The sequence below is a fragment of the Lactuca virosa genome, chromosome 9, assembly GCF_052849685.1.
Source record: "Lactuca virosa cultivar CGN04683 chromosome 9, Lactuca_virosa_CGN04683_v6, whole genome shotgun sequence".
Lineage (NCBI taxonomy): Eukaryota > Viridiplantae > Streptophyta > Magnoliopsida > Asterales > Asteraceae > Lactuca > Lactuca virosa.
Window position 1 is genome coordinate 93,392,579 of NC_136434.1, and position 15,233 is coordinate 93,407,811.

Consider the following 15,233-nt stretch of genomic DNA (forward strand, 5'->3'; position numbering starts at 1 on the left):
GCATTATTAGTGTTATTTTTATAACGGAGAGCATATCAATTCAATTTAGTATTAATCAGATCGTTATTATTAAATTGATGCTTTATTTTCCAATTGATTGATTTATATTGTATGTTTTATACATAACATTTATCTTTTCAAAATGATATGGCATGTAAAATGTGGAATGCAACAGATACAAGATTTCCTTAATAATCTACCTCATCTATCAATATTTTTACTTTGATGTTTTTTGGTTTTCACTAATTTTAAGTCAAAGGATTCATTCATTACTTTGGAAATAAGAATTTGTTATCATTGTATACAAATATATGTGGATCACATCTCCTTACATTTAGTTCCTTGATGTTTGAAAAGGAAGAAAAAAAAATATTGTTGTCAAGTTGAAATCTATTACCTTTTACGAGATTGTGGGAGTAGCGGCTCAATATAGTTACACTATATGCCAAGTCCGGTCTAGTACAATTCATAATATACATTAAGCTACCAAGAACTTAAGATGACTAGAAGGATCAAAATGGGTGACTACCGGCTTGTCATCATAGTGTCCAAATTTCTTTATTACACTTTCAATATAATAAGATCGAGTAAGAGTGTACCCTTCTTGACTTCTTCTAAATCTTACACCAAGTATCACATCTATTACTCCTATGTCCTTCATAGGAAAGGAGGAGGGTAGCATTTTCTTGGTTTGATATATCACATCCAAACTAGTACCCATTATAAGCATATCATCCACATACAAGCATATGATGACACAAGCATTATTGTATTGTTTGACATAAACACATTTATCACACTCATTAAATCTAAATCCAATAGAAAGTAATGTGTTGTCAAACTTCTCATGCCATTTCTTTGGAGCCTATTTTAGTCCATAAAGTGATCTGACCAACTTACAAAATTTGTTTTCTTAACCTTTAGCCACAAACCCTTCAAGCTGATTCATATAAATCTCTTCATCTAATTCACCATTTAATAAAGCAGTTTTCACATCTATTTGGTGTATTTCCAAATTGTGAATGATTGTAATTGCTATCAATGTACAGATTGATGTTATTCTTGTAACAGGTGAATATGTGTTAAAGAAGTATTGACCCTCCTTTTGACGATACCCTTTAGCTACTAAACGAGCTTTGTATTTTTCAATGGTACCTTCATGTCTAAACTTCTTCTTGGATATCCATTTGTTCCCAACTAGTTTTTGCCCAGGTGGCAAATCTACAAATTTCCAAGTGTTATTTTGCACAATGGAGTCAATATCACTTTTGATTGCCTCATTCTAATAAGATGCTTCAGAAGAATCCATAGCTTCCTTATATGTTTGGGATTCAGTATTTACAACAAATGTCGTGTAATCGGGTCCAAGATCTTTAGCTATTTTTTCCTTTTGCTTCTTCTAGATTCTAAGTTCTCTTCTTGAACGTTGGTAGAACTCTCCTCATTTGACTGTAAACTTGTGTCAATAATGGTTTCATTCAATCCATCATCTAGAGGTCTTTTCCTTGAGCAGGAAACCTTTTTCCCTTTATCCTTGTAAGGAAAAAAACTTTCAAAGAATTCAGTCTTTGATGATTCCATGATGGTGTTGTTAAGGATATCATCAATATGTGATTTATGCACTAAGAACATATAGGATGTACTATCATGGTAAGGCCAAGATAGATGCAATCTATTATTTTTGGTCCAAGTTTTGTCCTCTTGGGTAGATGTACTTGTTGTTAGAATACGTTTCCAAGGTTATAACTAAATCGGCCAAGGTTATTACTAAAACCGTATAACTTTATAGAATAAAAGTAAAGTACTTTTTGGTCTGTTCTCAATAACTAGAAATAGCTAGAAATGACTTTAGGAGAGAGATAAAATGACTTGTTAATTTATTATATAATTAATAAATTAAGTAGAAATAATTGGAACTAATTAATTATAAATCAGAACTAATCTAGAGTTAATTCTGATTAATTGGAATTAATTAAAGGTGTAAGGGCTAAATTGTAATTTGTAACATTTGTGTTCCATATATTAATTTAAATTGGTTATTTTTGTTTTAATTTGGCCTAGCCATGACGTGACACTCAATTAATGAAGAACGTGCATCCGCGCTTGGCCACGGCGTGGCAGCCGTTTTGGGACTAAAACCCTAATCTCGTGGTTGGTGCCCTATTTAAGGACACTAATTTGGCAGCCTCCACCCTCTGAGAATGAACCCCCATCCAAACCCTAACCCCCTTTTGTGCTATGTGAGCTTGAACTCCTTTTTTATGAAGGTTGAAGGAAGAAGGAGCTTTTGGAGTTGCTTGTGAGTGTAGTTCCAACTTAGATTCGTCATCTACATCTCATTTCTGCATCTTTGGAGGTATAAAGTCTTTAACTTGACCATTGATTCCCTAGATCTAGTTATAGGTCAATTTCTTGAGTTTTGTCCCAAATCCTCTTGTTTATGGAGTTGGAGTGAGCTCTAGAACCTTTTAGTGCAATGGTTAACTTCTGGACCTTGGGGTTGGTTGGAAAGTTGGTTTGCATGGCTCTTTGAGTATAATCATGGCTTGGTGTTGTTATTATGAATTTGGAGGTTGAGATCTTGTCATAATAAGAGGTCTCAATGGATAAAGTTGGAAACTTTATCCATGAAGACCATGGGGAGGTCTAGATCTGGAAGTTTGAGCTATTGGGATTATGGAAAAGCAGCTTAATCCATTAAGTCTTTGCTGACCAGTGCCCACAAATGGTGTCTTCGTGACCATCTTGCTGGATGATTGCCATGACGTGGCCCATAGTGGTCACGACATGTGAGTTGATCATTTGCCGAGTGTTTTGTCTTGGAGTGGCCACGGCATGGCTGTGAGGGGACATGATGTGGAGGCTGATCAAGTTGACTTTGACCATTGACTTGTGTCTATAGTTGACTTTTGGTTAATTTAGAGGATTTAGGGTGTAGACTGAGTGGGTAATTTTTACTGTTGCTAGGTGTTTTCGTAGTACCAGTCTCCACTGTGTGAGAGCTATCTTGATTTAGCTGCTATATGTGAGGTGAATCTTCTCACTATATTACATGTGTAGTAGTGTATGCATGCCGACCAACTGCGTCTTACTTTGAAAAGTCTAAATTATAACATGTGTAGTAGTGTATGCATGCCTACCAAACAACCCATTAATACATATTTTGTTTATTATGTAAGAATTTTACTTTGAAAAGTCTAAATTATAACATTGTACTTTCATTGTATTGTTTAAAACACAATTCATTTGGAAAATACATGTTCATGTAAGAGCATTTTCTGTTGAAAACAGCCTTTGACTCGAATATACTTTTGTTTTTCGTATCTTGTTTTAGAAAGTGGATATCTGACGAGGTATCCGAAAACCACAACATCGTAGTTTCTTTTCTTTATAATACAAATTCTACTTTCAATGGTTATCTCAATCATGCATTGTACTTAAATATTTGTATAATCCTGTAATAAGAAATGAAAGTAGGATGCTATAATAAACAATAAAGAATAAACAAATATACTATGAAAAGTATGATTAAAAAACCATAAATTCAATAATAATCATAAGAAAAAACTTAAAATCCCAATATCGTAGCAGCTAAAACCATATAGTCATAAATATAAAATTCCAAATTTATGACTTGAATGTACTACCAAAAGTCATTCAAATTATTAAAAAATAAAATTAACGATCTTTCTTTGCTAGGCTCATTCTTCATCCGGCCAAGCAACAACAACTCCTGTTGGATGACGTACATCATTTTCAACCTGATTTGGCTGGATCACACCAACATCAACTTCAACTTGATGTGGTGCATCATCTTCACATTGTATTGGATGGTTCATATCTACAAGTGACTCCAACCAATTTATGTAAAAGGTAATTTAAAAATATTATTAATAAACACCTACAATTTAAAAACATTAGAAATAATCAATTTAGCATTAAAGTGATTAAAATTTAAAAATATAATATATAAACTAAATTACTTTTATAAAATTATGAAATAACTATTTAAATACAAATTAAAACATCATGACATACCCGCAATCTTCGTCATCCGGTAGATGACGAAGCTTAAAGAACCTGTTTTGGGTCTAGATTGTGTGTCGGGCCATTTTGAACGGTTTTACTGACTCAGTTGTATCTGTTGTATCCACATCTTCACCAGTCAACTGATGTTGATTATCATGATGTTGAGTATCAGAACTTACAAGATCAATAACTTCATTCCATTTCCAAGATTTAAGTGCCAAATCATGTTTTTTTCTTTTATTGGAGAGAAAGTTGTTTTTCATCGGTTTCATGTTTTGTTGTATCCACATCATTGTTAAAGGCCTGCATGATGGCTGTCGAGAAAGTTAAGATTATTAATTAATATAAGTAAACATAACTTCAAAATGAAATGCAAAACAATAACGAATAGATGAACATACTTTTTGATAATTGGAATATTCAATTTGACTGAAAAAAAGAGTTGGAATTTGGTGACAATAGTATATATAATGATATTCCTGTTAAAGTTTGTTTGTTATTAAGGGATAAAATAGGTATCATTTAAATTTTGAATTTTAAATCCTAATCCTAATGTGGTTTGTCACGTGCCATTAGATCCACCTCCTCCAATCCTATTTTCCCGCCTAAACTATATAAATAGATTTCCAGAAATGCCATTCTCCATTGTGTAAACTGATTTTCCTGTATTTCCGATTAATAAAAAACATTAACAAAAATTCGGTAATTAAGGCTTCCTTTATTAATTACAATTGTCATCCTATTTAACTGCAATATATATATAATGATAAATGTCAAAGTAATATCAAACATTTATTTAGTTAGGATAGATAATGTAGAAAGTTATAGGATAATGAGAGTATTTATGGAATAGATATACATAATAAATCTTATCTTTGAAGTTTAAACATTAAAAACATTTGTATTACGTTTGACTGATTCAATGGTTGACCATAGATCCTGCAATGCTTTAAATGGTTGTACATATTGCATTTGGCCATGTACCTCTTAAAATCAAATAGAAATATTGAATTATTCCGAGAAACAACAGCTTACTTTAAGGTACCCATAAGAAAGAGCAATTTATTATTTCAATTTTTGAAAGTAGGATGCTATTTGATGCATTGGTTGAAATTTTAAAAACAATAAAGTTGTATTTATGCATTTGTAATATTTTAGTATATTTGGTTATAGTAATATTCTAATAGATAAATTGTAAAATGGAGCAAGTACATTGTGTTATTTTGTAATTTTTCCTGAACAAAAATTACATATATGAAAATGCTAATAAATTAGTTTATGATATTTGAGACTTGTTAGACAACTTTGTTAACTTGATATAATATAAATTGGCAAAAAAACCCCTAGTAACTTGAGAGTACAACATTGTATTACAACATTTTAATATATTAGTTGTGATTACAAATAGCTCTAGACTTACCCAATTTGTTTTGCATTTAGGTTCAAACTCAATAATTATCAACCCAACAATAAACCATAAAATCATTTACAAATAAATAAATAAACAAAAGTAGGATGTTATATTGGAACTAAATGAATCTATGTTTACGTTATGTTCATGTATTGGTCTTCATCCAATTTTCTGTGTTTACCCAAGAGAAGTCCATTTTTGTCGACAATCATATAACGACCATACGTTGTCCACTAATTTTGATCTTTATCCGCTTCCTCATTTACATGAATGATTTCTTTGTAATAGGTGTACAGATGGAATTTTGGTAGTACATTCTTCTTCTTTATTTTTATTTGAAGTTGATAATTTATTGGCGTGTTTGTTGAAAGGTTGCACTTGAACCATTTCACTATGATTTGGAAGATCATAGCCCTCGCCATTTTTGCACTCTTCACATAACCAACCATGTTTGAGAACTTTATTTGGCATTTTCTTCGTGCAATAAGTGTGTACAGCGCCATCCATGAATCTACTACATGTAGTAAGTAAATGCTCATACCCTACATCTCCACATATATCACACACAATGACATCGACAACAACTTCTACATCCATTTCCAAGTAAACATCAAATATTTTAAAATATATTCCCTATGTATGAAATTTCTAAAAAGGATGTGTCGTTAAATTATTTAAATATGAATTTGTTATTTTTCCTTGTTTGTTTCCATTCAAATGGAAGGAACCATCATATCAAACACTATCTTTGATTTCTTTTGTTAGTGGCATCATATGTTTGTTTCCGTAATATTTTCTAAGTGTGAAGGTGAATGAGGATGAGCAAATATGAAGAATGAGGATGAGCAACGTGCATTTGATGGTGTGATGCATGAAGTTGAATTTATTATACCTTTCATGTAGCAAAAAACAATTTAACGTATCTATCTCACATTCCCTAATACCTAATCACATTCTTATGAAATTATTATTAACATTTTTCACTTGTCTTTTTAAGCCTTCAATCAAGAAGAGGTTTTGGGTATTAAGAACTTACCTGAGTTGTATTTTTTTACGCAGGAAAACAAACTGGAGATGGGTATTAAGAAAATTAATAAAGAATAAACATAGTTGTGATAATTTCAGGTATTAAGCGTGCGAGAGAGAGAGAGAGAGAGAGAGAGAGACTTTGTGCCTGATTTTTTTTGTATAGGAAAAGAAGATCACTGGTTGATTGTTGCTGGCTGATTTGGTGGTTTAATGGTTCGGTACATGTAAACACAAAACACACACACACACACACACACCATTAAAGAGAATAGTAATTATATCTTTTTGTTTTTTAGATGTTGTTGACTGCTTTGGTACATGTCAACAACAAAAAACATACAAAAACACCATTCAATATGAAGTTAAAATGGTACATGTAAACACAAAAACACACACACACACACAAGCACGATTTCATTACCTGAATATATTTTTTCCTAGGTTATTGATGGTTGTGTTGCATATAGATTAAGAGGTATCTGTAAACACCAAAGAAAAAAAACAACACCACTAATGAGAGTTAGAATATATATATATATATATATATATATATATATATATATATATATTCTAACTCTCATTAGTGGTGTTGTTTATATATATATATATATATATATATATATATATATATTGACGAAGGTGCTGAAATAAAGATAGATAAAGATCTATTATTCATGATTATTGAATTTCGAAAAGATACACATAATAAATCTTATCCTTGAAGTCAAAACATTCAAAAACTATTTGTATTACCTTTGATGGATTCAATGGTTCACCATAGATGATGTAATGCTTTAAATGGTTGTACACATTGCATTTGGTCATGTATCTTTTAAAATTCAACATTTGACCAAATTTGCATAATAAAGAGCAATATATATATATATATATATATATATATATATATATATATATATATATATATATATATATATATAGAGAGAGAGAGAGAGAGAGAGAGAGAGAGAGACTTAGATTCAAATAAGAACAATTATATAATTGAGAATGCAAAAACGAATTTGGGCTACATATTTTTTTTCCAAAACCCTCCCGTATACCGGCGTGATGGAGGAACTTAATATTCATACGTGAATATAAACCACCACCACCGCAGCTAATGCAACCACCATTGGGCCACATATTTCTTTTTACCACAAAACCATCCAACGCACCAGCACGACGAAAGAATTTAATATTCATATTTAAATAAGTATATTCATTAAGAAAATATATTCATATACGTATAAGTATATTCATATTCTCAAATGATTATTTATATATGAATATTATTTGTTCCGTTGTCCCGACACGTGGAGCGGTTAAGCGGATTAGAAATATGTTAGAATATATACTTACATTTATATTTATATATGAATATTATGTTCCTCCTCCATATATATATATATATATATATATATATATATATATATATATATATATATATATATATATATATATATATATATAGGTTTATGTGAGACGGCCTAATTTTGTGAGATCGTAAGACGTAATCCCAACCATTCATTTTATAGATAAAAAATATTTTTAAAATGTAAAATAATTGAAAATTTTCGAATTTTTTTAAATATTATTCGTCATTTATATTTTCCAAAACATAAAAAAATAATAAAAAAATTACCATTTTTTTACATATTGTAGTAGAATATTAGAATATTTTACATATATGACAAATCTAGTAGAATAGTAGAATATTATAATATATTCTAAAAATCACATTAAAATATCTACAGTGTAATATTTTATTAAAATATTTCGCTTATTTAAAAAAACGGTAAATTTTATTTATTTATTTTTGTTTTTTAGGTAAATAAAATGACGAAAATAATAATTAAAAAAAAAAGAAATTTCGAATTTTTTCTTTTATTTTGCATTTTAAAATTATTTTTATATTGCGTTTCACAAAATTAGTATGGTCTAAAATGAACCTGAACATATATATATATATATATATATATATATATATATAGAGAGAGAGAGAGAGAGAGAGAGAGAGAGAGAGAGAGAGAGAGAGAGAGAGAGAGAGAGAGAGAGAGAGAGAGAGAGAGAGAGAGAGAGAGAGAGAGCATTTAATTTGTGGCGTCAACGTTCTCTAATTTCTATATATAGATTCGATTGAAGTCATTGTTTTTGTAGAGGAGGACCATCTTTTTCTGTTTTCACGGCGGTAAGATCGAGAACCCATAGCCATTATACAGATATGGTAAGCATCTTGCAAAGCTGGCCCGAACCTGTTGTGCGAGTTCAATCAGTCTCAGACAGCGGAATAAACTCTATTCCTGAGTGCTACGTTAAACCAATATACGATCGGCCCTACGCCCATGACCTCCGGTCAACAGAAGCCAACATTCCTGTTATTGATCTCGCTAACATTGACACCAGTAACCCTACCTTACGCCAAACAACATTGAATCTCATCTCAGACGCTTGCCGCCAGTGGGGTTTCTTCCAGGTCATCAACCATGGTGTCAGCCACCATCTGATGGCGGCAACAAGGAATATCTGGCGGGAGTTCTTCCATCTACCTTTAGACGTGAAACAGGAGTATGCCAACTCTCCGGCCACCTACGAGGGCTACGGCAGCCGTCTTGGGGTGGAGAAAGGTGCGAAATTGGATTGGAGTGATTACTTCTTCCTTCACTGCCACCCAACTTCAGTTAGAAATGAACGTAGGTGGCCAGCTCAGCCAGCATCTTGCAGGTTAGATCATTAAAACGAGTGTTCTATAATTTTGCATGTTCTGTCTCTTTTCTGGTATTAACGTATGGAGCAGGCCTCCACATGTTACATGTTTTTTTTACTCTATATATAACTATATAAGTCCAAACTTATATATTTAAAGATTTATAATAAGGTCCTGAATTAAAGTTATATCATTCTAAATCTTTTATTGGTTTAATGGAAAAAGAATATGTGTTTGATCCAAATAATGCTAGTTAGAATGTTCTCAGTCATGTCTAAGCATCACCTAGCTTATAGATAGTGCTCTAATTAAGTATTGTCATTCACAGTAGTCTCATTTTAACTTATATGTTTATCTATCTTTCTTCTCTTGTCTTATTTTTAGGCTAAAAGCTATAGGGTTAACTGGACGAAAAAATGTTATCGAATTAGATATATTTATTAATTTATTTTCTTGTTTTAAGACAACGGGTCTTAAGAATACCTATTTAAGGTAAACAGATTTTATTTGCTTTCCGATTTTGGGTAACCGATAATCCGATAATTAGTGGATAAGATAATTTTTTTATATTGAGTTTGATATAACTTTTTTCACCAAAACCATCAACCAAAATAGAAAAAGAAAATTACAGTTTGGTTTAGGGGTGAGCAAAACCCAAACCGCAAACCAAAAAAACCGAAAAAACCGTATAAACCGAAACCGAAAAACCGAAACCGAAATGAAAACCGATGGTGCGGTTTTTAGTTTTGCAAAAACCGAAAATACTCGGTGCGGTGCGGTTTCTAATCTCGCAAAAACCGCAAAAAACCGAACCGCACTGCATATATATATATATATATATATATATATATATATATATATATATATATATATATATATATATTAAGTGCTGATATTTGTAAAAACCAAGAACTTATGACAATTAAAATTTCTATAAATATAAATATATATATTATCTATCGGATGATGATTGTATATTTTTAAGCATACATTTAGTGGTAATTACAATAACAAATAATGTTTATTGCATTTTTTAACATTTAAATATGAAGAGTACTAGTGATAGTATCATTTTTATGAATACATTAATTGATATTATCTCATGTACCTGTGAAACAAATATTATATTAAATTTGTATTATATTCAAGCATTAGAAACATGTTGGATGAGTGGTTATGTAATTTGATTTCAAACTAAGAGGTGGTGGTATCAATTTATTTCCAAAAAATGTTTAGCACTCCTCATTTGAGTCAATGTAACTCTCTGAGTTACTTGAGTTTTAGTAAAAAGGCAAAAAAAAAAAAAAAAAAAAACTAACAAAAAACCGCAAAAAAACCGAACCGTAAAAAACCGCAATAAAAACCGCAAAAACCGAACCGCATAAAAACCGAACGTGCGGTTTCTAAATTTCAAAAAACCGAAGTTGCGATTTTCGGTTCGGTTTTAGCCAAAAACCGCACCGAACCGCACCATGCTCACCCCTAGTTTGGTTTACCTTAAATGAAAAATGTAAAGCTTGTTTCCTTATATAGAATGTTTTGAAAGTTTGATTTTTTAGTTAAAACAAATTATTTACTTCAATTAATAAAATAATCAAAAATACTTATCTGCTCTTTACTATTTTTGCACATCCAAATTCTTGCACCATTTTTTACAATAAAATAATATTCTAAATATATTCTTTTTATTTTTCTGATTTATATAAATTTTCAAAAATACCCCTTATGTTTATTAATTTTGTACAAATTTGTCTATAATACTTTTTGTTGTAATATCTTAATTTGTTTTTATTAAACATGATATAATTATTTTTTCTGCTAGTTTCTTACTAATTTAGGTTTAATAATATTCATTGGTTATTCTAAAAATATAATTAATTAATACAGCTAGCATAATATTACAAGTAACAAATATTATATGTAAAATGTACTTATATAATTCAATTAACTAGATATACATAAACTCAAGTTTGAAGGACTAAACTTTACAAATGAAGTTCAACGTCAAAATGACTTTAAAGATTAATTAATATCAATTTTTATTATTCTTTTACACTACTTTGACACAACAAATAATCATTTTTGAATTATAATGGACTAAAAATGAGATTTTTGGTGTTTGGGTTATAGCATATGTCCAGATTTGCCCAAAATTATAGAGGGAAATGAATGCAAATTTTTATGAAACATAAAAGGATTGGCTTAACTAAGGTTGTCGAGATGGGGATCTTATCCAATATCGTTTTCTATTTTGCAAGATCGAGTCGAGATCGGAAGATCCTACCAGAATGAACTTATATTAAAGTTTGCTCGTAAGCTCTTGGGTGTACACTATATATTATAATTTGATGTCGATTAAAAGTGAACATTAACTTTTTAACATGAAGCATGATTTTTGTTATTGTAAACCATAAAAATTTGAAAGAAAACATGTTAATTACAAAAAGAAACAAGATCATTATGATTTACAACTAAAGCCTTAAGATCACAAATGAAATATCATGAGTGTAACTACCTAATGTGAGATGAAATGATGAATTGATGATGATCTATGAGGATTTGCAACTTACAATGCTTGATTTTAAGTTAAATGGAAGAATTTTTGAAGCTCGACTATATAATAAAACTAAAGAAGTGAAATTAGATCGTGTTAAGATCTTAAGATCCTAGTCGGAATCTTAAGATCCCACTATAGATCTTGTTTCAGTTAGATCCTATTGATATCTGGATCGTTTTTTGTTTGTAGAATCTTAAAATTGTAAGATTTAATATCAAAATCGGATCTTAACAACTATGAGTTTAACCCACCAATATTGACTTTTAATTATTTTTAAAGAAATAATTAACTTATTATTAAATATGATTGAAATTATCAATAAAGATTAAATGTTATATCATTTATTTGTATCAGTTATCAGTTTATCACCTAAAAATGTCTTTTTATATACTAACATTTATCAAGTTATTATATTACTTATGAGAAGCAATCCATCTCTATTTCTTATTTCTGTATGCTATCAGTACTATCATATTTTGAATGGCTAAAGTCATACTTTTTATACGATATTTTTGCTCTTCATAATGTGACTTTTAATTTAGTACATCTAAAAAAGTTTTACGTAATATATTGTAAAGAAATTGTGATGAAGCATATATTTATATTATTCAAAACCAGTAGCGGTCTTATAATAAAAACAAGAGATATTTCCGATCTATCCTAAAAATGTTTGCACCCAAATTTCGTAATGCTTTTTACTTTGATCTTCCCAATAAGAATATGTCAACTTAGTTGAATGGGGTCATTTAATGTACACACAATTTCAATAATGTCATAAATAATGAAGATCTGATCTTTGATTGATAATGGTCGTTCAATACAAAATAATACACTTGTTTAATTTCTTGGTTTGAAAAGCCACCATTTTAGTGGTCCATGGGTGAAGCTACTACGTAGATGGTGTTTTAACTTAAATGGTGCATGTTTTTCAATGCATATGGTCAAAACTTTATCTGGTACCATCAACGAATGACATAATCTTTAAATTGATGTGTAGGAAAATGGTGGCCGAGTACAATGATGAAGTCGTGAAACTATGTCGACAATTGATGAAAGTTTTCTCTCTGAACCTTGGATTAGAAGAGGATTATCTTCAAAACGCATTTGGAGGGGATGAAATCTCGGCTTCACTGAGAGTTAATTTTTACCCAAAATGCCCTCAGCCGGATTTGACTTTGGGAATCTCACCACATTCTGATCCAGGTGGTATCATCATTTTGCTGCCTGATGATCATGTTTATGGCCTACAAGTCCGTAAAGATGATGCTTGGGTCACAGTTAAGCCAATCCCTAATGCTTTCATTGTAAACCTTGCGGATCAACTTCAGGTATTGCTCTATATCTGTATATGAACTCACATACATTTTTTATATATGATCTTTATTTGTTTGTATTTTGGTTGAGAAATTAAAGGTTCTAAGCAATGCTAAGTACAAGAGTGTAGAGCATCGTGTGATTGTTAATTCAAATGAAGAGCGAGTCTCATTAGCCTTCTTCTACAACCCGAGGGGAGATGTTCCTATTCAGCCAGCCAAGCAGCTAGTAACAGGCGATGAACCTGCCTTGTACCATCCCATGACTTTTAATGAGTATCGTACTTTCATCAGGTTAAATGGTCTTCATGGGAAATCACAAGTTGAGTCGCTCAAATGTCAACACTGACAATCTGCGCGCATATGCTTATTCCATGTTAAAAAACTTTCATATTACTTTTAGTGTGGACTCTTGGATCACTTCTATGCCGTATTATTTCAACATGTACGATAAATTTAAAACTATTTAATTGAATATATAAACTGGTTGCATCCATTTTTGTCTTTTCTCTCTACCGACATTGCTTTCGAACAAAAAAGAAATATGATTTGATACATCTTCTATATGAGTATTTGCTAGCTCCTCGGTTCTTTGACTTACATGCACTAATCAACAAGGGCTTGCAAGAATTTAAAGGCGCCGATCATCTCTCCAAAGTCGGAGGTTTTGATCACTTTTAAACCATGTTTGTTCAAAACTGTGTTAACAAAATTATTAACTTCAATGTTATAAGTTATGGATAATCACTATAATATCAAAATGGACTCCATTTGAAAAATGGTTACTTTTTTGGAAAAAAAAAAAAAAAACTATTTCGATTGTATTTTTTAGAAAGGATGGAAAAAATTCTCATACCGTTAGGAACCTGAAACCCTTATTCGGCTTTGCCCGAGGAATCCTCAAATTGACTGGGGATAAGGAATCAATAAAAAAACACGGATGAGGATGGGGATTGGGTTACCTTTATTCCCCAACATTGGACCTGACTCCGATAAATATATAATTTTAGGTATTATAAATTTATAAAATTTATAATGCCTAAATTTTGATCAAAGTAACCCAACTTATTAGTAATTACTTGATTAGAATTATAATTTTCCTTCTTCGTTTATCTGATTTGACATTGTATATAATTTTTTTCTCCTTGATTTTTAAATTTTTACTTCAAATAACATTTTTGATAATTTTTTCCTTGATTTTCCATGTATATAAATTTGCGTAGAAAAATTGTTTATAATATTTATGCAATCTATAAATGTTTTTATGTTTTGTAATATCTTTAAACATATGTTATTAAATTTAAATTTAGAGTTTTTCTTTGCATAAAACTTTTTATATTAAAATGGCAAAATTACAAAAATTGTCTTTGTGGTATATCAAAAATTAAGACTCTAGTCCAAAAAGTTTGGGAGTTGCAACACTGATCCAAAATAAGTTTTTTGTTGCGAGTTTTGTCCAATTTGTTTTGAAAATACCTAAATTGATGAAGTTACCCTTTTTATTTTGTTTTTATTTTTCTTTTAATACAACAGTTAAAAAAAACAACAACAAATTACTCATCCTTGACCTGTTGATGCATCACTCTTTATACTACGATATTATTGTATTAAACCTACTTTCTCAGAATATCTTTTTTCACTCAGCCCAGCGTGTCGACGTGATCGGATGCCAACAAAAAAAATGTAACTATCAAGCGCTAAACCGGATCTAGACTATCATGGAAACAAGGAGAGGGCACATTCTTATCTGGCCTGGCTGTCTCTTTGGTCTTCCATTCTCCTATACCTCTCTCTATAAAAAAAGCCTTTCCCCTTTTCAGAATACCCACGGTAAGCATCCTGCTCTCGATCCAGAGCTACTGCTTCAACAATCAACTGAGCTTAGGATGTGGTTTTCCAAAATTTCACGTTTGGTCTCTATCTTTTCTTTTGCATTCGGGCCATCCATGTGGTATGGTTTTGTTTCCTTTTTCATCCTTACATACATGAAAAAGACTATATTGGCCTATATATTTTAATTTTCAATTTTTTATTATTTATCTATTACGTAATAATTAAAAAAAATAGAAAATAAAAGAGGTCATACTTCATCCCACCTCTTCAGCTCTTAAACCCTTTCTTTCTACCTCCCATCACTTGATCACGTGAACAGAACCATAGCCGACCACCTAAATGCGGCCGGAACTGCTGGAC

The 15,233-nt window shown here is 30.8% G+C and overlaps 1 protein-coding gene across 1 annotated transcript; it reads left to right on the forward strand.

Annotated features, from left to right (window-relative positions):
• The first annotated feature begins 8,587 nt into the window (after positions 1-8,587).
• On the forward strand, positions 8,588-13,481 carry LOC145137452 (jasmonate-induced oxygenase 2-like). The gene is made up of 3 exons (XM_079071583.1): positions 8,588-9,187; positions 12,725-13,055; positions 13,141-13,481. Exons 1-3 carry the CDS (start codon positions 8,688-8,690, stop codon positions 13,387-13,389), a joined length of 1,080 nt encoding a protein of 359 aa, XP_078927709.1. The 5' UTR covers positions 8,588-8,687; the 3' UTR covers positions 13,390-13,481.
• Positions 13,482-15,233: the final 1,752 nt, after the last annotated feature.

Excerpts from the sequence above, each read along its gene's own strand:
- LOC145137452 (XM_079071583.1), top strand. The coding sequence starts at position 8,688 with ATGGTAAGCATCTTGCAAAGCTGGCCCGAACCTGTTGTGCGAGTTCAA. Across the intron at positions 9,188-12,724 it reads GCTCAGCCAGCATCTTGCAG|GAAAATGGTGGCCGAGTACA; the intron begins GTTAGATCATTA and ends ATTGATGTGTAG. Across the intron at positions 13,056-13,140 it reads ACCTTGCGGATCAACTTCAG|GTTCTAAGCAATGCTAAGTA; the intron begins GTATTGCTCTAT and ends GAGAAATTAAAG.